This window comes from Paralichthys olivaceus, chromosome 14, assembly GCF_024713975.1.
Source record: "Paralichthys olivaceus isolate ysfri-2021 chromosome 14, ASM2471397v2, whole genome shotgun sequence".
In the NCBI taxonomy this organism is placed as follows: Eukaryota; Metazoa; Chordata; class Actinopteri; order Pleuronectiformes; family Paralichthyidae; genus Paralichthys; species Paralichthys olivaceus.
In genome coordinates, this window is record NC_091106.1 from 8,614,939 (window position 1) to 8,637,298 (window position 22,360).

Consider the following 22,360-nt stretch of genomic DNA (forward strand, 5'->3'; position numbering starts at 1 on the left):
CTATGAATAATTGTTGTGTGCTGAGTGAAATTCAAGGACTCCGATCCACACATAAAAGCATGCAGTCAGACTTTGATCATGATGTCTTGTGATCATCACACTAATTTGACCACAAGTTGATGATGACGATTTTGAGTTGTGGGATTTTCACAGTTTCTAGTGTGTAGTGACATTGTTTACAAGTCCTGAGTAAAGTCTTGCCGGCTGACCACAGGATGTTTCACATCTGCATTTATTGTTCCGCTCTCATTTCCAGCCTAACTCTTACTGGCTCTGGTCTCCAGGGCTGTTCCAAAGGCTTGGTTGAATGGATGAATAATTCATCTCTCTCATTCTGGACTGAGTCAGTCTCAGACCATTGCTCTACCTCAGCTTTTCCACCCAGTGGCATATTATAAAGTCAGATCTCTCCCTCAAAAAAAAAACGTTTCTCAGGCCACCAGGGAGTAGAAAGGCCAGAGCAGGCTTCTTGGATTTAAATTTTGACCAACACCAGCTTGTGCGCTATCTCCCTGTAATGAAAACAATGAAGCGGAGAGCAACGTATTTTCATTTCCTGCACAGTGGCTACGCTTGTGACCGTGTGGTTCTGTTACAAACAGAAACATGCTTTTTGATGGTAGCCTCCTGACATTTTGGCTTGTGTGTTAACGGGGGGGGGGGGTGTTATTTGTGGTGTTGTGTGAAGTGGCTCTGCTCTCTGACTCGTAGGTTGTGAGGAAATGCGGAACGTTAGGGGCTCCTCATGATGCTCATAACTCAAATGTCAAATTAGATCAGTGGGGATCTCAAACAGGGAAAAAACATTGCGTAACCAATGCCCCACGTCCTCTCTCACGAGGACAGGATCACATCGCTTTCACTGCCTCTGCCAAGTTGTAGTCTACCCAATTATCCAAAGAGAGCTTGAGAGAGGAAAGTCTGTACCAGCATGAGTGACTCAGCCATCAGACTCCCATGACTAGACCTCGCATGATCACCGTGTTGGATAAAGACAGGTCACAGTTCAATGTGGGAGATAAAACGATAACAGTATTTAACAGGATATGAATTTGTTCTAGAACAATACAACAACTTCAATATATATTTCAGTGTAATGCTTATGCATTGTACAAGCATAATGATTTGTGAAATGTTTGTTTGTTTCTTCCTGTTTGTTATTTTTCTCAGGTAAAGTCCCCCTCTGAAAAAACAAAAGGATGAGACAGAGTTTTATATAGAGACTGTGTGAGAAAATGTGTGTTGTGCAGAGGTATTCCTAATCAAGTGTCATTGTCAGTTCCGGTGTTTGGAAGCTGTATCTAACCTCTTATCATCCTGGACCAGGAAAAAGAGAGTATAAAGTATTAAAAATTATCAAGAACAATAGTGTTTTTGTTTACAGTACAGTTAGAGACTAACTAATATGAAATCCTATTATATTAATTCTTTGCCAAACAACTTTACACAGAGAAAATTTAAAATTCACCAGAATTTTAAATCTGGTGTCTGTCCTGACCGTGGTGCATCAATAGCGATGCATTTTACGTCAAGCAGCAATGACTGGTTTGATGGAGTTGAACTGTGGTGATGGGGAAGGAGTAGGTTGAGTATAGCAGAACCAAGGGTGAAACGATTTAGCAGGTGAAAAAGAAAAAAAGAAAATGGGTGTTCTTCAAAAAAGAAAGCAATCAATGGCGTCATACACGCGTGAACAGGGACGTTACTCACTGCCAGAGGGGGAGACAAAGGTTCTGCACTGCTCTGAAACAACTTATCACCAATTAGAATTTTTGGCTTGTGAGTCAGAAAGTTCATGTCAGATTCTCTGGCCAAGAGCGATTTCCAAACTACTATAAATGAAGCACTGTAGAACTGCAGAGACTCCCCAGCCTGCAGATCCTATTTTCCAGCCCGAAGGGGCAACCAAGTGTTAATTTGGTGCAGACTTCAGTAAAAATCACATCATTTTTATGTTTGTTTGTTTTTTTCAGAGAAAACTAAGTAGAAATGACTCACTAAAATCATGTCTAGTTATCACAATTTCTATCTAAATTGCTTTTTTAGATAATATTCCGCTCTAGTTAATTTTCCATTGCTTGATAAATTATTCTTTCAACAAATAAAAAAATAACGCTGGAAAAAAAATCTCTCAGAATAAACTGGCAGTCATTGAAAACAAGTCAGTTTCTGGGAAATTAGCGTTATCGTATAGACCACTCTGTTTCCCTTTCCTATATGAGGAATATGGCCACAACAGGTAAACTGATAACACAAGGTCAAGCTTGAGTCATTTCAGATGCTCATTTGGTAGATTCATTAGAGTGAGTGCACAGCTCCAGTGAAGCCCCAGGGCCTGTTTATTAAACTGATCACAGTTTAGGCAACCTTGAGGCTTTGATTTCCTGCCAGTCACTCCCTCTGTTTATCTTCTTTCTCAACCGTTGCCACATTTATTTCTCTCATCTTTATGTTATTGTCAGCTTTTATGTTTTTCCCCTGTCCTCTCCTGTCTCTCTCATGAGCCATGCATTTCTTTTTCTTCCTTTTCCTCATCTCCCGTGTGGGATGTTGCCCAGCCCCCTGGTTTGCAGTGACTCCCACCCATCAATTCCCCCCTCTCTGCTTGGTTGGGTTGTTGCCTCGGCTGGTGAACAGTCACTCTCTCCTTCTCTCCTTGACCTTGGTGAGTGTGGTCCATTCTGCATCTTCATCACTTGGAACTTCAAGCTGTTTTTAGACACAAAAATCCAGAAAACTGTGTCCAGACACTTTCCTGAGTTTGTCTTTCACAAATGAAGATTGCATCAGGAGATTGGCGTGGGCAGACGCATTTAATACAACAGAAAAATGTCCATAAAAATTAAGTCGAGGGATGGTGCCTGGCCTGACCATGCAGGAGGCAAGACATGATGAGTAAATTCAGTTGTTTCTGACCGTCGTGTGTTAGAAACGTCTTCAAGAATGCTCGCTGTGATTTTGCGGACATTTTCCTGCTGTATTCTCACATTGTCTTGCTCCAAAAGATTTCCAAAGCAACTAACTCGGACATTTGCATTGTCACTTAGTAAAATTTCAGAAAAGTGCATGTGAGTGCATGTCTGAAAATAGCCAAGATTGTTGCAGGCATGATATGTGTGTGCATCTTTTAGTCATTATAGTGTTAGCAAGTAATTAAAAACAAATCTTGCATTGACAATAGTGACTCAGGAAGGAAGTTGACTCACCACAAGCTGGGTTTTTGATATAACAGTCGCCTCCTGGTTAGTTAGCAGCAAAAGTGTGAAAGAACCTCAGGTACTTAAATATTCACTTTGATTGTTTCACTCTTGTTTTATAGCTATAAAGAGGGAAAACAAATCACAGATAGGCATAGCTATTTTTGCTTATTTAGGACATGTAAACTAGACAAAGACAATGATGACATATTTACTAAAGGTCTTTTTGCATCACCTGCTTCCTGTGTTTGTCACCTTCTCTGTCACCAATAGATTCCATGTTTGAGTCAATGCAGATGCCGTTGCTGATGTTTTGAATATTGTAAACCCTGCATTGTTTTCATCCTTGTTTGTTTACTAGCAGTCTTTTCCTTCACATCCTTTGCTTGTTTGGGCACGACCGTCACCAGTTGTCAACCAGTAGAACAGCATGAAACAATCACCACTGCTCTTTTGTTTGTGAATTGTAATGCATTGCTCCATTGGGGTACAAAATTACCACTGGGGACCTTCAAATCCACAATGGGTAATTTTAGGGTTTCTCAATCAAAAGTATATGGGGATCATGGAAGTTGTTGTCTTGACCACCATTGTCACCTTCAGTGTTTGTTCTGCAAGTTTTTAATGGCAGCTGAATTATCGGTAGGAGGTTTCATTCTCTCCAAAACAAACAGACCCAGTGATAAAAACACAAAATAAAGCAGTTTCATAATAAATCTTAGTATTTATAATCAGTATTTTTCTTATGATGTTCAGTGAACCAAGCCACACTTGCTCAGCTTGTTTAAGACCCAGATGTCCAGTCACTAACCAATAATTTGGTTAGTAATTATATTAATTTTATTGAAGTGTATTATAAAAAAGTTGCTTAAAACTGCATAAAAAGTTTGTTTGTGGCAGACAACCACAATGCTAATATCTGCATAGAGGACCAAAGGTAACACATTTAATATGACTTGATAGAATTTGTGATAATGCATCTTAAGACTACAATGATCAAAGTTTTGTTCTCAGTCAATGGTTTAACATCATCTTGATTTCATGATACTGGGCACAGGTTTATTGTAATTCAGATAAAGGAAATGGAAATTCCCTCATGTCTAAGGTTTAGATGTTTGCAGATGTACAGTGAACCCCTCAAACACTGCTGTAGGCATCTCATTATAATAGGCCTGGACAATAATCTAAATATTATCGGCATAATAACCAAGTGAAATATTGTAGGAGCTACAATTCTTTCGAAAAATGTGTCACAATATATAATTAGAATTGATAAATTGAATAAATTATGCTACAGAGATGTTTCTGTCGGTGCGAGTCGGACTGCGTGTAATGTGATTGGCCCTCTGTGGTGTCTATGCTTTGGCTTTGTGACCTAGACGCTCAGTGCAGCAACTCTCAGTCGGGGATCAGTATTGCCTGATAAACCCAGTCTGTGGTGTCAGATTAGCAAGGGACGGCAGGACGCTGGCTTAGAAGATCAAATGTCTGCTGGGAAGGTATTAACACACTGCCCTGGAACCACTAATGTAGTAAAATGCCGTCAGGTGGCGTGTCTGCCTCGCCAGCTCCAGCGGTGAGAAATTCCAGCTCTATTGTCAGGCTCTGACCACAGCACTGTGACAAAGCTGATTCCATCTTTGAATCGTCTTTGTTTCCCCAGATTCAGAGATTATCCTGGACTCTTCTTTTGTTGCTGTTTGTCAGCCATACGTTTAAAATGCTTAAATATTAAATGCTAAACTATTTAAATTGCTAAACTATTTAAATTGCTAAAATATAACTTGTGGTTCTAGGGACTGAATTTGTTATGTGTCATATTTATTTCTGATTTGTTTAAAAGTATAAATAGGTGCTTTCTGGTTATGGTGCATTTGTATCATATTACAGTGCTGCAACTGACCTGATAAATCAATATTGGTGCAACTGTTCCACATAATGACATTAATGACTGTTACATCACTTTGCAACTGTACCATCATGGATAACATTTACAAAATGTTACATCATGGACAGTAATGTCAAGGCTTAACACATAAAATGTTGGTGTTCCATTGAAATTCCTCTTCATGTGAGTGTAAGTTATAATGTGGCTTAGATTATTGTTGTCACTCTCATGTCTTATCTGTGTGTCTCTATATCTTATCAGGTCAGCCTCCAGAGTCTGGAGAACTTCCTCTGTCTCTTCCACTACGTGCAGCATCACCCCAACCACAGCACCAAAGATGCACTGAAGTTCTGGTAGGTGTCATTTAGGGCGGTGATGACCTAAGTCTGACTGTGTGTATGAGACAAATGCCACTAGAGATGTTCTGATAACAGCATCAGAAACGCCTTAGGTACTGCCCGAAATGATGGGTCGGGCATTGGCAAGTACCTGAATCAATGCATCAGGCCTTTAATTTGATTCCAGATAAAACTGCAATTTTCTTTTTTCGGAAATCTTTGCTGCTCCAAATCAGCAGTTGCGCTGTACTGCCACTGAAAAGTACTGTTTTTAGAGTTGCGAAAACGAAGGGATTTCTGGTAGTGTAGCATTAGCCAGAGCTAGCTACAATGTCAGCAATTTGGCAATATTTCACTCTGGAAAGTCCCACAAGTTTATTGCTCTGGTTTACAAATATGAGGTCTTTTATTTTTATAAACTGCTGTCCTTTAACGGCTTTGAATAGTATAATTGTTGTATATATTCGTACATTTATTATTTGTTCATATATTATCTTTTTCAGTCATGGCTGTGAAACTAAATAATAAAAGAAGTTCAGCTGCATTCATTCTCTGTATGCATTTGTTTTTCAAAGGGTTTAACATGAGTCAGGCCAAACAACAATGATGGCAATAATCACTTCCATTCAGGGTCCCACCAAGACATTAGAGGTTGCAGACCTTATGTAACCAGGGTGCATTAGCTTTCAGTGTACCTCGCTGCATAGATTTACATATTGATGAGGAAAATTGTGGGACATTAGGCACCTCAAGTACCTTTTGTTTGTATTCTGTGTAAATAAATCACACGCACACACACTTACACACACATAAAACACACACTGCCTAAATTTAAGTGAATGCATTAGCATTCGTGAGCCATGTGCTGCCTTAGGCTGAAAAGTGATTAGTTAGAAAAAGGTTTTTTTGGTTAAAATAATGTCCTTGTTTAAAGACAAGCTCAGGGCAGGTTAATGTTTTGCTCTTTGAGATCAACTATTAGATGTTTCATGTTTTTACTTTTTGCACTTTCTATCTGCAGTAATGAATAACTTTACCAACAGATGATGTAGAAATTGTACTACAATGGATTCCTCACACTTTCTACATTCCATTGTCCTGCAAAAACCTCTCTGATAGTTTGGCTGCTCATACAGAAGTTTTTTTTTAAATTAGATTTCTACAAGAATTTATAATTAGTCTTTTATCAAACTGCCAGTTTGTAAGTGAGTTAGTGTAGAGTTACCATTAAGATGAATGAATAAACTAATTTCTATAAATTTGCAACACAAACACAGTGAAGGCTCATTAATGCTGACTGTATATACAAAAAACAGATACTTCTGTTTTATACAATTTTATCGTCACTGCCCTCATACTTCCATGCGTCCTTTGTTGACATGATTGTTAAGCAACACATTCACTATCGGATAGAACAAAGTTTCTGACAACAGACGATGGTGGAGGAGGTTAAGATAATGTACGAGCAGAAGTGGCTGTTTGTGCCTGTGCCAAGGCAAAGTAACATCATATAGATGTCTGGAGTTTCTTACCTCCTCTCTAAGTCTCTCCTCAAAATGCTCCTAGTGGCTGTTGGCTGACTCTGAACTATTGGCGACACTGTAAGATTTTTAAAAGCAGTGTTGATTTGTGGAGATTATCTGAACAGATCATACGCAAATGTCTGGGACCTGTGTTATACATTTTCATCAAAACACATTGGAATCTGAATTGATTGAACAAACCGAACTACAGGAGTAAACACTCCACAGTCAATAAAATCATTTGAAAATACACTTTTAATAATCCCTTATCGTTTGAGTAGAAACTGACATGGTGTATTAATGCACTTAATAGCATTGATAAACCACATTTGGCTCCACAACACCATTAAATGGTAAATGGACTGTATTTAAATAGCACTTTTTTAGTCTTTAATAACGACTCACAGCGCTGAACATAACAAGCTGCATTCACCCATTCAAACGCACATTCATACAGCATTTCTATGAGTAGCATTTTGCTCTCACACGTCACTCACTATAATGGAACCTGCCAGTCAGGGACAACTTGGGTGTCTTGCCCAACACTTTAGTATGTGGACCAGAGGAGCACGGAAAGAACCTCCTGTTTTTGGCCACAGCTGCCCATAATTACAGCTTTGCTATATAAACAGTTCACTGGACACGCACACTCAATGAGCTGGAAGTAAGCTAACCCGGACAATAATTTAAGGTTATGCATTGATGAAAGTTCCATTTAATCCCCAATAAAAACTTTTTTCTCACACCAAAATGGACTGAGCAAAACTGAATAAATTAAACATTGACGGCATTGACGAGACAAAATTTTGTCAGAGAGGAACACAAAATTTGAGTTCTGCTGGAGTGAGATGCTGTATTCTTTTCCACTGAAAAGATATCATGGAAATCATTATCTCTGTTTACTAAGTCTCTAATCATTGTCCCGTGGTTGTGATAACACAGCTGGGAGCATTGTTCCACAAAGCCGGTGGAGTAATTAGTCAGAATATTGCTGTTAATATTTAATGTTTTTATTGCATTTATCTCTATTTTCCTAATTTGCTAGCAATTAATTTATAATATCTATTTTGATCATACATTTTGATAATATTGTACATTTCTCCTAGCCCTGAGCTTATTACCTCCATTAAGGAGGTTGTGTTTCTCTGAGTTTGTTGTAAATGAAGGTATAGTAAGGTCACACTAAGCTGCATGGTTTGCGCCTGCATTATCCTCCGACCTCATTACAGTAAAATCATCTTGAATAGGGTTTTTTAACTGCGGTTAAAACGTCACCATGGTAGTCACAACAGGCAAAGCAGGCAACAGCCCGGGGGCCTGAGCTGAGAATGGGACCTTTGAGGACGAATGATTACCACAGTCCACATGTACCAACAACAATTAATCGGTTCCCCCCAGGTTCCTTTTGCCTGGGGCCCCCAAAGTCCCTAGAAACACTTGTGAGTGTCACTTGATACTTTGTAATAGTGTAGCTGTTTCAGAAGATAATTCATTATACCTTCCTCTTTTAAATTAGCAGATATTTGTAAAAATATCTTTACAAAGTCAATGTACCATAATGCAAATGTTGCAAATAATACAATTGGTGATCGGTGTTATCAAGTGTTTACCATTGGTGTACGTATATATTACAAATATAATTAGTAATTTTAGTAATTTTTAGTACAGTTTGCTTTAAATCAATATTTTGTGTTGTGGTGCAGCTGCAGTATTTGTCTAGGACTGAAAATATCTTCCTATTATGTATCTATGGGGTAGAAACTTCAACAGAAGTTGAATTCACTTCTCAATATGGTGATTTTTTGGAAACCTCTTTTTCTCAATTAGAATTAAGAATAGAACTGCATTGAATGAAAAAAGGAGTTATCATTAAATGCAAAAACATTGAAATAATAATATTGACAAATTTATTTTGTCTATTTTTAGTAACCTATGTTGTGTCTGGAATTAATTAGGATTAAAAAACGAATAGAAGTCACAAGGAGTTTGCAGTTCATTGCCTTATAAGCTGTTTCTAGAATTCAAGTAGACTTTTTGTTTATTAGAAAACATCTCAAAACAGTTGTTTTAGTGGAGAACACAAAGGTTGTCATTGTGAGTGATGGTCGACTTCTGAGGTCTTGTTCATGGCCCTGGGGGCTCGTCAGTATTCCAAAGGCCAGTCCCCTCACCATGTGACATCACATGCTTTCATGTGATACGCTGATCTGCTGCGAATCTGGAAAGCTTCCATTTGAAATTCCAATTTAATGGAATTTGTGCTGCAGAACAGAAAATCAGCAGTGGTGTGAGGAGGTATGCAGCTACAGCCAGCAGAACTCCGGTCAGGCTTGAAGCAGAAACAAGATGAGTGCAAGGAAACAATTTGGCCCAGTAACATTTGGTAAGGTGAAAATGATTGTACGCTGTTGATGAGAGGGTCAAATATGATTTTTTGATCTTTTGAAATGAGACTCTTAATGTAGATTTCCTTTGGACCAGAGCAACTGGAGAAATGTAAACAGAGAATTGAGTGAAAACTGTTAATTGGTTGCTTTCTAGTGTTGTTAGTTATTGCTCTGTTCTTGGGGCACGTCTTGAATTCATGTTGACAAATTGTGTTGAGTTGTGTAATTGGGATTGTCCTGTAAAGGGTGGGTGTTTGCATGCGTTTGTGTTAAACTGTGAATTGGGGGAGGTGGGAATTGTTTGCCTCCTTTGAGAGTTGCAGCTCAATGTCAGTGACTTCTGGAGGACTATGTGGTTATAGCAGTCATAAGCATGCTGGCTTGGAGGCGCACTATGAATGCTTGTTGTAAGGATAAGTCGTATTCTAACCTTCAAGCAACTCAAGTCTAGCATTGATTTGACAACCTCATTATTTAGGTTTCACAATGATATTGCTGAGGCTTTTTAGCGGAGCAGGCTTTGGCTCTTTGCTCTGTCATCTCACTGCTTATGTTGTGTTACTCACTTGGTTGCGGTATGCCGGCATCTCCATTGAACTGACCTTATTGCAACGATTACTCTATTTTGTCACATTGTTTTTTAACTATTACAGACAAAGTCTTAAGTGAACTTAAGCATGCTTGTCTTTAAACTGCAATTTTTCATATTGAATACACTCTCTTCTCAACCTACTGTCAACCTACTGCCAGTAGTATTTTTCTTTTTTTTAAACGTAATGTGTTAAATCAGTGTCTGCTATGTCTGAATTCATATTATGATTCATCAAAGCAGGAATGTGATTATGTTTAATTTGGACCCTACTGGTTTTCCTTAAAGTTACATCAGTAATCCTGGTTTTATTTTCCTCATATGAATAGAAACCTCATAAATCTATGTTGAGTGTGAAAGAATTCAATTGTACCTCAGGTGTGTGTTTGATGTCTTGTTTCTTCTGTTGTAGCTCAGACATGAGTGGGGCCAGTAACACTCTGGCGAGGGAGTTCCTGACTGACGTACATCAACTATGCAGTGCAGTGGCTCAGAGAGCAGAGGCACGTGAGGAAGACGAGGAGGAGAGCCACATGGTGGCACTGGGGGAGTACCTGGTCAGGGGACGCGGATTCCTGCTGCTCAGCACCCTTGACTCAATTATTGACCAGGTAAGGAAAGTTTCAGATCAGAGCTGAGGGTCAACACTGCCAAAAATCATGTGATTCACAAAGTTGCAAATGTGTGGGCAAATCAATGAAAGGTAGGTGTTGTAAAAGAAAAACTGACTGCAGCAGGGATGCAGGTGTATATCGGCAAAGTTTCAATATAAAGATTAGTCCTTTCAAGTGGTACTTGGATTTCAAGCTTTCAAATAGAGTTTCAACCTCTCAAAGCTTCAGTTTCATAATATGATGTATTATTTATCCCATAAAGCTGAAGAGTACTACTACAATTTAGTTTTCAACAGATTGCTCAGTGATTAGTGCACAAAAGAGGTAACTTCCCTCATTGTTTTCAATGAGAAGCGAAATCCTAAACTGAACTCAGTAATATTCACACTGAGCTGCAGGCCACTGCTTTTACTTTCAAACCATGCCTCACATTTGTTAATTAGTATAATAAACTTTATATATATATATATATATAAATAAATAAAAACTGGCCTTTGTAACCTGCTGCGACTAATTAAAAGGAAATTGCAGATAGCGTTTGCAATAGAGATAAAATATAACAAGCACACATGATAAAAGCAATGGAGATTATGCAAAAATCAGACAGACATCAGCTGGTAAGATTAAAAGGGTATTTAATGAGCACAGTGCAGTAAAACCCCTTAGTGAAAAGTAGGTTATGCACTTATAAGACTTAAATGATTATTAATATTTTTTTAAACGAACGCCTGTTTTAATTTCCAGACACTTGAGCAAAATTATATCTAAACATCTTTAATATCACTGCTCAACTTTATGTGCGATATCACTCTTTCATTGTCATGTGCTGTATTTGCGATACTGCAATATAATTTCCATTATTATCATCTATAGTATTATAATAATATCATGTGCCATACTTACTTCTCTCATTTCTAGTGCTACTTATCATATTTCTATTTCAGTTTAGTTTTTAGTTTATTCTTTTATATTTTTGTATCTTATTTTTATTGTTATTTATTTGGCTCTGGTGCTCTCTTAATCCCCTTTACACTTGATATTTTCATACTTATTTTTTTTTATACTTTGATATTATTCTTTTTTATTGTAACTTTGGAGCAACAAGAATTTCCTTCAGGATTTATAAAATTCTTACTTTATAGCACCACATGGAAAATGTTGTCTATGTATTTGTTGCGAGGCCACTCATGCTCCCTCTATACCTCTGTGCCTGTTGTAAATACAATTTGCAGGGTGACTATTTTTAGTAGAAATAGGTTTAACCATGCCCACATGGTTGATTGCAGAATGTTCTACTGCTGCTGCACAAAAGATGTTGATGCTGATTAACAAATCAATTTTAAACATTCATGCGTATTTTTCCTTTATATATTTATCATCCAATACACCAAATGTGTCAGTGCTACTCTGCTTCAAAATGGATTTTACAGATTTGGTTTGGACAGTATTGTACCTCGAAGGGAAATTGTGTCTACTTGTAAATACTTTATCAGGTTCTGACGGAGCCCAGTGTTTCCTCTGCTTACACACTGATGTCTGTAGACTTCACAGGAAGAGACCAGGCTGCAGCACACAGTATATTTACTCTACATATTAATCTCATCTGTGTTTTTAGGTCAACTAACAAGTTCAGCAATAAATGAATGGGCTTTCACATCACAAGTAGAGCACTGCACAAGAAAGTGTGGAAGCAGGAATAAGTTGAAAACAATCTGACTTCTCAGTGTTTGGGTTTGGCGCCTTCCTCCATCGGTTCCTCTTGACATACATGTGGCAGCTGCTGAGTCAGACTCACGAGTCACGCTGCATAAAACTGTGAGATGATCACGATTTTATGAGATCAGTGGGTAAACTAGCTAAACAATTCCGAGGACTACAGTGTGTCATGGCCGTTGAGGTGGTCTGATGACCCATCTGGTTTTAAAAGACTTTAGAAAGAAAGCTGGGATCCTGAGCTCAGTCTTCTTCACGTCCAACAGTGTATTTTCCTAACCAAGCAGAACATGACGTGCTGGCTTGGAGTAACAAATGCATTATGACTTGAAATAATACAAAGTGACCATGTGTGTCAGCGTCCTATGCCCTCATATTGTTCGACAACTTCACGCACACACTTGCCATTGTTTTCCATTCAGTTAAATGCATTATGTGTGTCTTATCACATCTCCAGCTTATGTGCGTCAGCTGTGACCTGAATGGAGTAAAGCCTGTAATGACAATTGGGGCCAGACACTATAAAGGTTTTTTATTTGAGGTTTAGATCAATTGATCTTAAATAATGTAAAATTATAAATCATTTTTCAGAATTCAGTAGAAAATGAAAAAAAAATGTTTTGTCTTAGTTTTACTACATTGTGCTATTAAATACTCCCATCCTGTTATTTCTGACATTGTTTAAATGCCACATGTCTTTTTAAATGATGGGTCATCTCTTATTTATTAGATTTGTAAAGTAATTTTCAACAGGCATGTTAAAACTCATGACAAAACACATCAAAATGATGATAATTTTCTGTTTTTAATTATCTCCACCAGGGATGTTATGTTTTCACTTGTGTCTGTTTGTTGGTTTATTTGTTGACAGCATTACACAAATACTACCAAACCGATTTCCACCAAACTTAGTTGAGGGATGGGGCCTGAGCCTGGGAAGAACCTATACAATTTTGGTACTGATACAGTGACTTCTTTGTCAGCGTAATTGGACACATTTCAACATTTTCAAGAATTTGTCAGAGCATAATGCACGGATCTTGATTTAGATTTTTTTTTTTTTTTTAAATCATGCATGTTTAGGGAACTGATATTTATCAGTGTTTACAATTTGGTGGTGATCCATATCTTCAGAGTTCTTAAAATCATTTGTTCTACAATTGTTTATTGTTGTTACACTGCAGCCGTTCTATTGTTTTTAACCTTTTTAATCTTTTTAATGATGGAGTGACAGTGATTAAACCCTAGCAAGCTGATTATGATTTAATTCACACATGAAGGAGTAGGTTGATTGTTTTTAATTAACACATGAAGGAAGTGGTTCTCTCCCTGCTGTGAGTTATTCACTGAATAGATCCCCCAGGTCTCAGAAGTAAGGTCTCATGTAGATGCCACATTGTTCTCTAACGCACATGCCCAGAACGCTAGCTAACTCGCTAGCTAACTGCACACAAATAAATAACAAGCTCCTGGGCAGAAATTCAATTTAGAAAGTGACTTAGTAAATTAAGATACAAAGCAAATCAATTGTATGATTTGTCTTAGCAGAATGTGGTAAAACCACGAACGGACATTTGTTTTAAATATGGACAAAAGTGTGTCCTGGTGGGAGGGTCTTAATGTGACATTGGAGTGTGAGGAAGAGGGGCAAGAAGGCATTCTAAGTAACCCCACTGTGGTATGTTTTATTTGTCCTCTCAGGAGCTGACCTGTCGAGAGGAGCTGCTCACTCTGCTGCTGTCTCTACTGCCGCTGGTCTGGAAGATCCCTGTGCAGGAGGAAAAAGCCCCAGGTGATTACCCACAAATACTTACTCGGTTACTAATTCTTGATCAACGTTAAAAGCACATACCTCTCGCTGTCTTGTTGCAATGGCATGTGACTACTTTTTATTCAAGCTCTGCAACTAACATTTTCAATTCACATACTTTATTTTATGAAAACATGCATTATACTTCTCTGTGATATGGAAACAGTTATATAATCTGTACAAAAGAAAATAAATGCTGTCTGTCTTTTGTGGGCCAGAAATCTTATACTCTGTAGTTTCCTTTTTAATATAATTGTACTGTATCTTCCGTCTTTTACATAAATCTTAACCAGTTATTGTCGTCAGTTATCAGCAGTGTTTTAGCTTTAGGTTTGATGGGTTAATGTGAAGGCAATGGGACGTGTGCAGATTGCCTTCTGCTGTAAAAATGTCTCTTAAAATTATATATTTTTATTCATGGGTTTGAACTAACCACTATACTGAATTTGAGATTCAGAATCTCTTCCGCCAATTTCTCCTGTATAATAGAGCTTAGCATTGCATAACATTAACAGTCAGGCAGGACGAGAAGACATGTGGCTGCAGAAGCTTGTCACCTCAGGATGACACTGATACTTAGTACAGGGCTGTTGATCCTCTCTAACATGGACCCTAGACATTTTTACTTTAATTAATTTTTTCTCACTGAAGATGCTAAATACACTGGAGAGGCCATGGCTGCTCTAATGCAGCAGAGCTTTATGATCCTCATCTTGTACTCTAAAGAAAAATATTGTTTTTGAAGTGCAAAATCCAGTGTTTTTCAGCATAGTGCTTAGAAATTTGATTCTTACATTAAAAAAACAAAAATAAATAACCTATATTACTTAAATATATAATTTAGGGTCTTGAAGCACACTTGGTACTGTATGTTTATATGTATGTCAAGATTATATTGATATTGTTTGTGTGTGGACAGATTTCACGCTGCCATCCCTACTGGAGGTATTCCTCGGCCGGGAGGTGAAGGCCGTCCCTCTCAGGACAGGACAGAAGGCTGCAACAGATGAGCAGACCTCTGGGAAGAGGTCCCGCATTGGCAGCGGAACCTGGAAGTCAAGGAGGTCGCACCGAGCAGCACAGAGATACTCTGTAAAGGATGCTCGCAAGTCCCAGGTTTCTACCTCAGATTCAGAAGCGAACTCTGAAGACAAAGTTGGCCCAGGAGGTGTGAGGAGTCGAAGACCACATGGTTCGACCATCAGGTTAAGCTGTCAGCATCATCGTTCGGAGGCCCCGCAGTTCCCATCCACCGCCAGCACCACCACAGAAATCATGAGTGCACCATACCCACATCCCCGAGCGCCTGTGTCCCAGACAGCGGACACTGAAACCCTGACAGACCCGGCTGCAATATCAATATTTAACCGCATGGAGAACTCACCATTTGATCTATGTCATGTGTTGCTTTCCTTGTTGGAGAAGGTGTGTAAGTTTGACATGAACATCAACCACAACCCTGGCCTGGCGGTCAGTGTTGTCCCGACTCTCACTGAGATCCTAACCGAATTCGGTGACTGTTGTGGTCCAGGAGGAGGAGGTGGTGGAACCGGGGCAGAGGAGCTTGCTGGAGGCTGGACCGAAGAGCCCATCGCCTTGGTCCAGAGGATGCTATTACGCACCATCTTGCACCTGATGTCAGTTGATGTGAGTCAGAGTGAAACCCTTCCAGACAGCCTGAGACGCAGTCTGACAGACCTGCTACGGGCCACCCTCAAAATTCGAAGCTGCTTGGACAGACAGACCGACCCCTTTGCTCCTCGGCCCAAGAAAACCTTGCAGGAGGTCCAGGATGACTTTTCTTTCTCCCGCTATCGTCACAGGGCGTTACTGCTGCCAGAGCTTCTAGAGGGAGTACTGCAAGTGCTGCTGGGTTGCCTGCAGGCTTCCACACCCAACCCCTTCTTCTTCAGCCAGGCACTGGAGCTCATCCATGAATTTGTCCAACGCCAGGGACTAGAGCTTTTTGAGGCCACCGTGTTGCGGCTGGAGGGGCTTGGCAGGGCGAGGGATTCTGAAGTAGGAGGTGAGGCTTCTGAGAGGCTAAGAGGTCTCATTGCAGGGGTCTTCAAGATCATAAGTGCTGTCAAAAAGGCAAAGTCAGAGCAGCTGCATCAGTCCGTGTGTGCCCGACGCCGTCATCGTCGCTGTGAATATTCACACTTCCTGCATCACCACAGAGACCTGTCAGGTTTGCCCGTCTCTGCTTTCAAGCAGGCAGCTAGACGCAACCCCTTTGAAGAAGATGGAGACGGCAAGGAAGGGATGGATGGGGACACAGTGCGCTACCCTGAGAGGTGCTGCTGCTTGGCTGCCTGTGCTCACCAATGTTTGCGGCTCTTGCAACGCCTCTCCCCGAGTGGACCAGCTGTACTTCAGGTGCTTGCTGGGGTGCAGGCTGTTGGAATATGCTGCTGTATGGACCCCCGCTCAGTTGTAGGACCCCTGCTGCATGCCTTCCAGGCTCCTGGTCTGCGTAGTTACCAGTCTCATGTTCTCAGTGTGCTGGGTAGACTGATCCTAGACCAGCTTGGCGGGGGACAGCCCTCAGAGAAAGCCAAACTGGCTTCCTGTAACATCTGCACTCTCGACAGCAGTCAGCTGCCAGGCCTGGAGGAAACACTGCAGCATGGGGAACCTTCCGCAGTTTCTACCAGTCTGTGCTACCGCTCCCAAGGTATTCTGCCAAGTGGAGGGGGGGCAGAGGACATGTTGTGGAAGTGGGACGCCCTCGAGGCCTATCAGGAGCTCGTGTTTGGCGAGGACTGGCAGCTGAGTCAGCAGATAGCTGGCCATGTTTGCCACCTGACCCTGCGGGGCAATGCTATTGTGCAGTGGCAGCTCTACACACACATCTTCAACCCTGTGCTTCAGAGAGGAGTAGAACTAGCTCACCATGCCCAACAGCTGGGAGTTTCCACTGTGTGTACTCAGGTCTGCAGCTATCATACGCAGTGTCTGCCTGTGGAGGTGTTGCTCGTATACCTGCAAACGTTACCTGCCCTCCTCAAATCAAAGTGAGCTGTTTTACATTATTTTTTTTGTCCTTTCACTTGATCATCTGTCTTTTTCAGTGATTGTGTTAGTCTGGGTTTTCTCAATACTATCGGACTGCATTTTAAGGTTGGGCCTTCAAAGATTTTAGGCAGAAACATATGTAGCTACAAAGTGTCCAATAATCATCAAGTTCTTTGGTTTGTAAACAAATACCAATCTGTGTTAACACTTATCTCCAAATGTTTGAAAAAGGGGAGAAACTAATAGAATTTACCAGCTCAGAGTAAGAAACCTGAACCACTTGAACATTGTTTGTCATTAGATCTTTGTCTCCAGGTCATTGCTAATTGATACTCATCAATAATTTATCACAGCTTTCTGGCCTGAGTGCGAGATGAAGGATTGTTGACTGTTTATACAACACTGTTATGAGCAGAGCAGCCATGCAGAAGAAGGCGCTTGCAGTATTTTGTCCAGACACATTTCACAAACACATACATTTGGCCTGTTTAGGTTTTATTTCAGCACCTGCTCCACCCAAGCTGGGAGAGGTTGTATCCCCCTCGCGACCCTAAACTGGGTCACTGGGTGTAGGAAATGAAAGGAGGGATGCTATAGGGTGTTTTGTTCTTACAATTCAGAGTACTCGTTTCTGCTCTCTGTAGATTTGATTGGCATTTTAAGTTTCTACAGCTGTGATTTCTTTTCTTTCTTTCTTTCTTCTCTAACCTGAACGTTTTCAAAAGACAAAGTTTAATAAAAAAAACACATTATAAATTTTACTGTAGCATACACATATGAGTATGAGCTAATACTAACCCTAACCCTAAACCTAACAGGTACATATTTTCATATATACTCAGAGCACATCAACTAAAATATCTACCAATATGTGAGGGCACAGAGGAGTATTGGCTGTTAAATACAGGTATATGTAGCTATTGAGGTGGAATGATTCTTGTTGTCTTTGTTGTCAAATACAGCACGAACAATTCCACGGAATGTAACTTTATTGAAACTTAATGTCACCATAAATATAAACAGTAGTAGTTCAAATGTGTGCAACGTAATACCGATCTTATGGATAAAATAACAAAAAGAAAATATTAGCTAATTACTTAACTACAATACTGTGTACTGTGACAAAGGTTTAGGTTTATGCTTACTGGAAAAATCATTTTGAATAGGTTAGCGTATACAGCTCCATCATGCACACAATTATTGATCTAAAGCAATATCTGCTTGCTAATTACTATATGTTGTATATGAAATCCATTCCAATAGAGCAAGCAACATTTCCATAAGCTCGAAGAAGGCATTTACACCATTTCTGAAAATGTCATATAATTTTTTGTAGTTTTTGAACAGGCAATCTCCAAGCAAACAATCATTGCTTCTAAAATTGTTGACTGTTTTGTTGTCTCACAGTCTTAAGTGTATTGAAAAACTAAGGTTAATTGATGTCAAACCTTTTTTAAACAGAGTTAATTGATGCTACAGAATTTTACATCTCTTTTTTACAGTGTAAAAGCAAGTCAACTGGAAAAAACCACCTAACGTATTTCTTACCTCTTCATCATCTTTCACTGGACACATCTTTCATTGCTCACAGCTTTCTACATAACAGAACTCCAGAGCATTAAAAATGCAGGCTAATGGATGGTCATCCTGATGAACTTTCTCACCACTAATGAAAAGAGGAAATGTTCTGAAAAAGCAAAATCAACCAACTTTGCATTAATTTAGAGGAAGACTGGAGAAATACAAATCAGCTAGTTAATACACGTACATCTGTTTCAGTTCCTTCTCACTCAGTGTAAATAGTTTCAGTCATGTTTAATGTCAGCACATTTCTTGAGAGTTTTGTTTTGTTTTATCCCATGTTGATTTAACCTCCACTGAGAGCTGATGTATTATTCTTTTAAAACTTTTGACCCTGCCTTTAAAGTGTTATTTAATTATAAAATATGGGCCCCAGTAGTGTGCGTGTGTACCAGTTTTATCAGTTTTCTTATTGACTAAACATTAACATTCAAATAACTTTAACACAATGTGACAGATAGATAAAAAGTTGTCTTTTTATGTGTCTCATTCTGGGAACGTTGGCAATGTTATAGTGTCATGCCCTTCACTTTTAATTTATCATATTCATAAAATGTCAACGATAATGTTAATGGTTGGAGCTTTTCCTTTGATCGATGAGTTGTAGAGTTTAGATTTATTTTTATTGCCGAAAGGAAATCTATAACAGTTTTGTGGCGTTCACATCTAATTTTTATATTCTGTGTGTATAGTGTTTTATGAAATTGTTTTTCTTAATTGTGTTTCTAACATTTATTTTATTTTGTTACAGGGTTATAAGAGACCTTTTCATCAGTTGTAACGGGCTTAATCAGGTGACAGAGCTCGTCTACCTGGACCAGACGCGCTCTTTGGCATTGAAGGTGTTTGAGATTCTGATCATTGGAATCGGACAGCAGCAGGCATACGGGGTGCTTCAGGAGCTCGAGGGTGCTGATACCGATGAAACAGAGGCTGTCTTGAGCCTTGCTGAGGAACTGGGGTCCCGAGGGGCTGGAGAGGGCCCGCAGAGCCTAAGCAAGTTCTACGAAGGCTTAAAGGAGGCATATCCACGTCACAAAAGTCGGAGCGGGCAAGGTCGTGGACCAGGGCGCAGCCGGGCAGAGACGCATCTCCACGTTATCAACCTCTTCCTGTGTGTGGCCTTCCTCTGTGTCAGCAAAGAGGCTGATTCTGACCGGGACTCTGCTAATGACTCTGAGGACACCTCAGGTTATGATAGCACAGCCAGCGAACCCCTTGGCGGGAGGCTGCCTTACCTGTCGCCAGATAGTGTAGCCCTGCCCTCCAAAGAGCAGGTGCGACGTGCAGCAGATGTCTGGTCAGTGTGTCGATGGATCTACCTGGCCAGTCCCTTGTTTCAGAGGCAGTTCTTCAGGCTAGGTGGACTGGATGTCTGCCTGCGTCTAATGGCAATGGTTATCCAAAAACTTTCCTGTAAGACCAAGGATGGGAAAGCAAAGAAAAAGAGGGATGGCAAGGGCAAAGGCAGCCCTGAGTCCACTGTGCCGGTCCAACTGGAGGAGACTACTTATGATTCAGCCGACACCCTCTGCCCTGGCCAAGGCGAGGGAAAAACCAAAGATCCTGCAAAGAAAGTTGAGGAGGAATGGCAGCTTCAAAGTATTCGTCTGCTTGAGGCTCTGCTGGCCATCTGTCTGCATAGCGCTAACTCAGCCCTGCAGAGGATAGAGCCTGAACTTTCTTATCAGGTATGTCGCTTTATATCACACTGACCAGCTAGTCCCTAACCACATCAACCAGAAATTCACTCTTTTACCCTGGACTTAGATAAACTATTACATTTCTTTGATTCTGTAGCTTCAGTCAGTGGAAGAAACTCTGTTTGAGGTGAGAGACCAGCTCTCTCGCTCAGGGGTGGTGAACTCTGACCTTGCTGTACCTCTGTTTGACTCTCTCCTGAGAGTGGCTTTGGCTGAGGTGTCATCCTGTCCTGATCCCCCTGAGGAAAAGCCAGACAGGGTGAGTCCTGCCTCTGGAAAACCTGTGAGTGTTACACGCACCTTTTATTTTTTTAAGATTCACACATGTTGACAATTTCTTACTACAGTGACTAGTCTGAAAGAAAAACTTCTGCCTCCTCCAAAGACAACATTAATGAAAGACTTTCAAGACCATATATGGTTAAGTGCAGATATGTAATATGCTTTTGTTTGTTCCGGTAAGTGAGGTGAACACAGGAAAAAAAGAAAATACAAAGCTAAGAGATGATCATTTGTCATCTGGATGTCCTCACTGAAAGGACTAACGACGTGGTAGAGGGTGCCTCCTAACTCACAACCTTATTTTCCACAAGTCTTAAAATGCCTGTCTGACTAAGCCTGTTCCAACACAGGAGGATTTAGATTTTTATATAATAGATTTATCCAATTCTTAAGAGCTTAGTTCTTTCTGGGCAAACTCAGCAATGTGATGATCACTTACCAATGCAAATGTGTGCTGTGAAGCTCTGTGTTGGTCTTGAGGTATGTAAGACAGTAAACCTCCTGTTTGAAACAGAAAAAGTTGGAGTTCGTGTTTGTGTGTGTGTGTTTGCCTACGTGCACATATGGTGGCTGATTGTTCACATCAAGGAACTGAGCTGTGCGAGTCAGCTGATATTTGTCTCATGACCAAATGTCGTACTTTCTTTCATTTTCCACATCAATTGAAAACATTTTATTAGCAATTTATTCATTTAAGTGATATGACAGCAGTTTGTTGTTCTTAGTATTTTTAGTATTAAATTCTTGGCAGATGAGTTTTTCTTTTTGAAAAAAAAGACAAGATTGGATAAGAGCTTGTGAAATGATTTTTATCTTACCATCTGCTTGACAGTTGACCAGGCAATGATCTCGGTTTAGTTGTATTTGAACTGTGCTGGGACTGAAATCCCCCCCCCCCTGTCTTTCTCTCTCTCACTCCTTATCACTCCCTCTCTCTCACTCTCTGTTAGAAGCTCCAGGTGTTGGCAGAGGGGGCGGCTCCAGCAGACGATCTCTCCGAGGAGGTGGACGAGGTGCAGAGCTGTGGCGTCAAGCCCCCGGGGGAGGAGGAGGGCTACGACGCTGACAGCGAAAGCAACCCTGAGGACATGGCCAAGCAGGAAGAGGGTAGGTCCACACACACACACACACACACACACACACTCACACTCAATACTACTCACTTTTACTTCTCAAGAATCCACAGCTTCTGCACACCATCACCGCTACAAATAATAGTAGCTTAGTTTAACGTTATTTGCACTGTTTGCCTAAAGTCTTATCTATGTAACTATCCACTTCTTAACTTAACTATCCACTTCAGATTCCCTTTGTAAGTCATTTTTATTTCACATGCTCCTCCTTGTCTACCGTTTGTTTTTGTTGGTGATAAATGTCAACCGATCCTGATGGATTGAGAGGTTGTGTATTGGTCATGGCCCTGGCCTTGGGAAACCATACTCCTTACATTATGACTCGATAATTCAGTTCATTTTTGCATTATTGTGTTCATTTAGAAGGTTATATTTTTGATATCACCACAGTTTTTCAGTCATTTGCTGTGTGCTGCAGCTAAGGGCTTTTAGTGTCATGTAATAAACCACATCTTCCTTTGACAGGCAGTTGACCATATTGTGGCAAGCTGTTGTTGCGAACATATGACATGGCAGAAATAATGTTGCATGCTTTTCTTCCCCCTCACAACAGCCTCTTGTGTCAGCTCTGCCTCCGCTCTCTG

General features: G+C 40.2%; 1 protein-coding gene across 9 annotated transcripts in view; it reads left to right on the forward strand.

The window, feature by feature from the left end:
- The window catches only part of lyst (lysosomal trafficking regulator), a 53,695-nt gene that overhangs the window by 6,038 nt on the left and 25,297 nt on the right, over positions 1-22,360 (forward strand). For 4 of the 9 annotated variants that reach the window (XM_069538156.1, XM_069538162.1, XM_069538163.1 and 1 more), the window contains 7 exons: positions 5,347-5,438; positions 10,335-10,533; positions 13,951-14,041; positions 14,979-17,076; positions 19,410-20,349; positions 20,459-20,644; positions 21,594-21,750. In XM_069538156.1, the coding sequence (XP_069394257.1) occupies positions 5,347-5,438; positions 10,335-10,533; positions 13,951-14,041; positions 14,979-17,076; positions 19,410-20,349; positions 20,459-20,644; positions 21,594-21,750 (3,763 nt within the window). Of the gene's footprint in view, positions 1-2,558; positions 2,666-5,346; positions 5,439-9,214; positions 9,330-10,334; positions 10,534-13,950; positions 14,042-14,978; positions 17,077-19,409; positions 20,350-20,458; positions 20,645-21,593; positions 21,751-22,360 lie in introns of those variants that run through there. The other 5 variants (XM_069538159.1, XM_069538164.1, XM_069538165.1 and 2 more) reach the window with 4 other exon arrangements.